Source organism: Mya arenaria, chromosome 4, assembly GCF_026914265.1.
Source record: "Mya arenaria isolate MELC-2E11 chromosome 4, ASM2691426v1".
Lineage (NCBI taxonomy): Eukaryota > Metazoa > Mollusca > Bivalvia > Myida > Myidae > Mya > Mya arenaria.
The window spans coordinates 15,203,218-15,209,337 of NC_069125.1; the positions used below are offsets into that span (position 1 = coordinate 15,203,218).

The following is a 6,120-nucleotide window of genomic DNA, read 5'->3' on the forward strand; positions in this document are numbered from 1 at the left end:
GACGTATCAATTACAGCAAACCACATTCAATGTTGAACTAACCAGCAAGACAACAATGAATTCCTTGATAATTATTTTAGATACGATGTGCTATTTATTATTATTATTAAATTGTGGCAACAGTGTTCCATTTGAAAAGAACATAGATATTGAACTGTTAGATAACCATACGTGCACAGCGGAGGCTAGTTTGGCTTCCACTTCGGCTGTCGCGTCTTTAGTAAAATGTGTGATGTATTGTGGATACGACGGAAGATGCAAGTCTGTTTTTTACGGAGAAGATGATGGTACATGTACCTTGTGCAGCGAGGTTTTCAACTATTACGCTCACAGGCCCGCAGTTGCTAATGTACACACCAAGCATCTCAGACCCCTCCAGGGTAAGGTTTCGCTTTACTATGCACAAAAGGTTACTTGATAAGTGTTTCGGCATAAACGTTTGTAAAGGTGAATTAGATAATTTTATGTGAAACCATGTTGCGGTTGGGAATTTAAAACAAAATTAGTAGATACGTTTTTGTTGTTGTTTTTACCTTAATTGTTTTTTAAGAAACAATAACAGTTTTGCGTCATAAACACATATCGCCAAATTCCAAATATTCCAGGAAGTTGCCCAGAAGGTTGGATGGGTTTCCAGTATTCCTGTTACACCCTGACGAATGCATCTAACGGATTCCATCATGTGAGTTACTTTATCATTCAGTTGTGTTGATATTTTATCGTTTGTTTGTTTTAAACATGCTTTCGTCTCCATGGTACATGAACATTTATGTAAAGGCATGTGTCTTGTTGAGAACTCAACAAACCGGTTTAATCCTCAATTATTTTGACAGTCGGTGTTCGTTCCCAAGCGATGACACAAACTAACTTTTATAATATTAATGTTACTATTAAGTTTTGGTTAGTGTATGTTTACGCAACAGTATATTTTAAGTTACTATATTAAAATGATTAAAAATGGGGGTAATGCACTTCTACTTTATCATTTCCATTGTGCATAACATTTGCATCCACGCTCATCGGAACGCATTGGCCATTTTCCATCGAAAACAACATCGGATGTATATGGAGGGTTTATAATTTCAGATCCTTTTTACATTTAAAGACGCTGCAAGTTGATCGTGTAGTAATTCCAATTACGCAGTTAAACGTTAAGACTTACTCTTAAAAAAATATATTTATGCAATGATTAGGGAATCAAGTGCACTTAGCAGTACAGATTACACACTTTACCACTACAATTGATTAAGTTTATACTTATAAATTTTACGAACTTTTTCAACTGATGCACCGGCGAAAATCTGCAGTTGTTTTCGATGTATCCACGGTATTGTGTTGGTTATTGATCTGCCTAGAGTCATCAGTATGTGTATTCCACGTGATAAACTGCATCATATATGCTACGTCGGAAGGCAACCTTTTGCTTAAAATGAAGAGTTAAATCAAAGATAACTTTTCTTTTACTACACCATTTTAAATTAAACAAAGGGCAGTCTATGCCGCTTAAAGAGCCCCGTCTTCGTTTTATTACCGAAGTTTAATAAGGTGATTAGTTTCATCAAACACTTCGACAATCTGTTTCCAAAATTATGTTTTGGCAGTGCTCCGTCAGACGGCCGTATTGTGAAAAGGGTTGTCAAAATATTTAAGAAACTACCCTCTCAAACAAACTCTGGTAAAACACCGAATGCTGGGATGCGAAAACGGCGTAGACTGCGCTATGTTTAATTTACAATGGTGACGAAATAGTAAAGTTATCTTGGTTTAAAGTATTTATTCGAAGCAAAATATTGCCTTTCGACGTAGCATTTATGACATAATTTATCACGTGGTATACAAACACTGGTCATGCAAGTACATACGTGTATCATCATAAGCTGGAATTATTTGGTATCAGAACCACAAACGTAAATGTTAATATCAATACAGATAAAACATGTTAATTTAGCTTTTTAAATAAGATATATTTATTTCGGATCATATAAGAAACTGTATCTGTAGATGTGCCTATATAGTATACTAGTAAGTGTTGCTAAAAAACCAAGGGTAAGGATTACACAGTACTTTAAAGATGTATTTCGCTTTTTAAAAATATGGTTTCATTGTTAGTTGCCATAGATGCATTAAAATAAATTGTTTTTCCCCTTCGAATGTTTAGCATATATCTGCCAGAATGCTCTAGAATGTTCTGTTTATACTATGTATAGAAGGTTTAGAATGAACAAGATTCTAGAATTTCTATTAGAGAGACAATTCTATTTTAATAGTATGTTCTGGAGCATTCTTATTTGGTATATAAGGGCAAACGTCTCTTATCTAGCGTATTCGGTAAATTGAAGTTTCTTTATAATGTAAAGTCACTTTAAAAAAAACAACAACAGTGGTAAAACATTTCTAAAATGGTTAAAGTAAATGTTTATGCACTTATCAATATCATGTCCAATTCGGAGCACAACATTGACAGCTGCATAACTCCTCAGCAGCGTGACATCGTTCCTGATTCTGATCGCAAGCGGTAGCCAAAATGCTATCCAGTGACGTCGGAAGTTCCCGTGAACATGATTTTAACACTTTGGGTAAAAAACTTGATAACATTGAACACATATAAAACATGATGACCGTGGCGATGCGGTTAAGGAAAGAAGAATAATGTTGTTGTTTTTTCTAAAAACCTGAAGGCAACTTGTGTTATAGTTAGAAAAAATATTCTGTGCATGGGTGAGTTGGAGGACTGGAAGACATTGGTAAAGATATATCTTTTAACCATTGATAACTACATAGAATGGATAACGAAGACAACAGTCATTTTAAGTCTTGTAAAGTAGTTTCATTTTACTTTCTTCAGGATGAATGTGTTACCATGGGAGCGCATGCCGTCTACGTGGAATCAATAGAGGAACAGAACTTCTTGACCAATACACTGAGTCCTGCTACAGGAGGTATATTTCAATTTTTTGGACAGACAATGCAAGTTACAATAATTGTTATTTAATGGGCCGCTTGGCGAAAATATATATGAAATCAAGACATTTCCAAACCATGTAAATAATTCTTAAACATACACTAGTTATGTTTCTAATTTTAATACTTAAAAGCATGCCATTACAACAATGAAAATTGCAGAGACAAACCTAGTAGTCAATCATTATATATATATATATATATATATATATATATATATATATATATATATATATATATATATATATATATATATATAAATATATATATATATATATATCTAGTGTAGAGGCACAAGGTTTTGGCCCAACCAACACTGATCTAGAGACAATCATACAATCACCAAATCCAGATTACACACGCATCAAAAAAGCCTCATCAATAAATGAGCAGGGAGCAGCATAGATTTCCACTGTTATTGCAAACAACAGTCTGGGTCTCATATTGCACACAATATGGAGATATTTAGGGAATTTATCTTTCCTTGTCTTATTCTGTGATGTTTTCAGGAGACGAGTTATACCTGGGATACAAGAAGATCAATAATATTCTGTACTTAGCCGGGACGCTCACGCTATCTCCATTCACTTACTTCGGACCGTGGGAAGGAACAAAGACCAATGAAGAATGTGTTATCCTTCGGAAAACCGGATGGATTGACCATTTATGCGGGAGAAATACAAAAACAATTTGTGAAATCGAACTATAACTAAAGTACCAATATGAAGAAACGCATTGGAATGGAGATTGCTGACGCCATATGTGATGTATCTGATGAATGACAGTATTTGAAACAAAATATTAATGCTCCATAATTTCTCTTTAAATGAATATATTTTTAATATATAATGAAAGATACTTGAATCGAGACTTAAATGTTACATTATATATCTGAATGTTTCAAGGACAGTAGATTAAAATAAAATGAGCAACACACTTTCGCTACATGGTTTTTGTTTTTAATTATGATTCATAGATTGAAACTTATATAAAACTGGTTTGTAGAAACCAAAGGTGAAAGAAATCACAATATTTAAATGACCCCGAAGCAGTACTGTCACGGGAGCATTTCAGTGAAAAAATAATAATATGTAAACAATTTGCGTTGCTATGGCAATTTTATGAATTAGGTTTTTTATTATTTTGTGTTCTAAATCTAGTTTTGTTTTAATGTATAGGCGAAAAAGGTAATTGACTAGATAGTATGCCTTTTAAAATTTTGATTAACTTTGATAATTAATTAATTTTGATAATCCGAAGTAATGAAAAGAAATTGCTATCAAATTTAATTTAATTTTTAATTTAATTGAATGTACAGAAATCAAGCAAGCATACCAACGTTCAATAATATGCAAGAACAAATAGATATTTTTTTGCTAAATTATACACTCTATATTTTCTAAATAAATCAAAACTTAAACTGAAAAGTTTAGCAAATATATGTCTTTTTAATTTGTAATAATGTTTTCTTTATTTGTTCCCAGTTTAAGTACAATGGTGCTTTTTATTATGAAACTCTATGATCACACATCCTTAAACCTTTTATTTCTGAGGCAGACTGTGTGTGATGCTCATAGTTTCAAACAATAACAGCATCGTATCTTTAAAACGTTTTTGCACTAGGTGCTCTGAATTGTATTCCTCCGACTGCAGATAGAGTTGATCCCCCTATTCATTGAAGTACTTGGGGTTTACTTACTAGTTTATTATTATTTGTTTTATTATTATGTTTTCTCAAGTTAATGCATACTTTGATAAAATTTACCTTTTACGTTTTCTCTTTATTAAGGATTGTTGAGATAAGAGTGAGGTTTGTGCACGTAAACTGATTTAAACCCCCAGTAATTTTACTGGCCGTTCCAAGGTGGTACCTAATAATCCTTGATAAACATACCTAGTTGTTTAAGTATAGTGTATATGAACTGTGCTGTTTGTGGAGTTTTGTGCTGTTTTCCATGTTTTTTTGTATGTGATATATTTGTCTTTGGCGTTTACCCAGTGCCATTAAACCGGGTTTATTTTTAAACATTTTGCTACTAAGCTTGTTTCTGTAGTTTTTCACATAAGTATTGTGCACGTAAACTGGTTTAAACCCCCAGTCAATTGACATTTTACTGACCGTTCCAAGGCGGTACCTAACAATCCTTGATAAACATACCTAGTTTTGTTTATATAGTATATATGCACTGTGTTGTTTGTTGAGTTTAGTGATGTTGTTCCATGTTTCTTGCTTGTGTTTTTTATTTATGTGTGCTAAGTCTTTGGCGTTTACCCTGTGTTATTAAACGGGGTTTATGTTTTTAACTTTTGGCTACTGAGCTTGTTTCTGTAGTTTTTCACATACATATAAAATAATGTATTAAGGACTATGAAAGGTGACATATTCATACAGTTCCCTTTACGCGCTGCATGCGTTTGTTTTTGTATGTTGTTGTTTCTGTTGCTATTGCATATGTCTTTTAGACCTTTATAAACTATGAATTATTAATACAGATGAACCATTTTTAGCCATTGTTCAGTTAAGGTAATCTATCTATCATTAATACAAACAAAATGCTATGGTAAAATTTTCAAAGGTACAAAATGTGTTTAGTATGAATATTTTAAAGTTTTAACGGAGAGCTTTTTTATACAGGCATTATGTTATTTAAGAGACAAACGAGTAAAATTGCTGAATGCTTTAACCATATTTCTGACATTCCAATTTCATCTAATTTTTCTTTTAATTTTTTCATTTTAATTGATATGCCCAGTTCATGCCATTGTATGTATTATTGTTGTCAATGTCACTTTTTAACATTTCATATTTATTTTGATTAATGATGTATTATTAGATTTAATGTTCTTATCCAATACTTAAGCATTCTTATTTTTCTTTCAATTATCATTGGATGCCTGCCTAATTCACCATATAACGCGATTAAATTCGTACTTTCCTGTCGTTTGAAAATGTTCTCATAAATGTGCAATGGATTAGTTCAATGTCTTTTGCTGGATGGTATCCAATGATTTCTGAACCATATTTAAGAATTGATTCAATGAGACTGTGAAAAAGATTCGTTTTTACTTTGATATTAAGGTTTAGTTGATTATAAAGGATAAACAAATTGTGTAAAGCATATAGGGAATGTTGTGAAATGTGTTTTTGTGTCCTATTCC

At 32.3% G+C, this 6,120-nt stretch overlaps 1 protein-coding gene across 1 annotated transcript; it reads left to right on the forward strand.

The window, feature by feature from the left end:
• The first annotated feature begins 246 nt into the window (after nt 1-246).
• LOC128229716 (C-type lectin domain family 6 member A-like) lies at nt 247-3,875 on the forward strand. The gene is made up of 4 exons (XM_052941521.1): nt 247-380; nt 606-682; nt 2,846-2,939; nt 3,471-3,875. Exons 2-4 carry the CDS (start codon nt 626-628, stop codon nt 3,668-3,670), a joined length of 351 nt encoding a protein of 116 aa, XP_052797481.1. The 5' UTR covers nt 247-380; nt 606-625; the 3' UTR covers nt 3,671-3,875.
• The last annotated feature ends 2,245 nt before the right edge of the window (nt 3,876-6,120 follow it).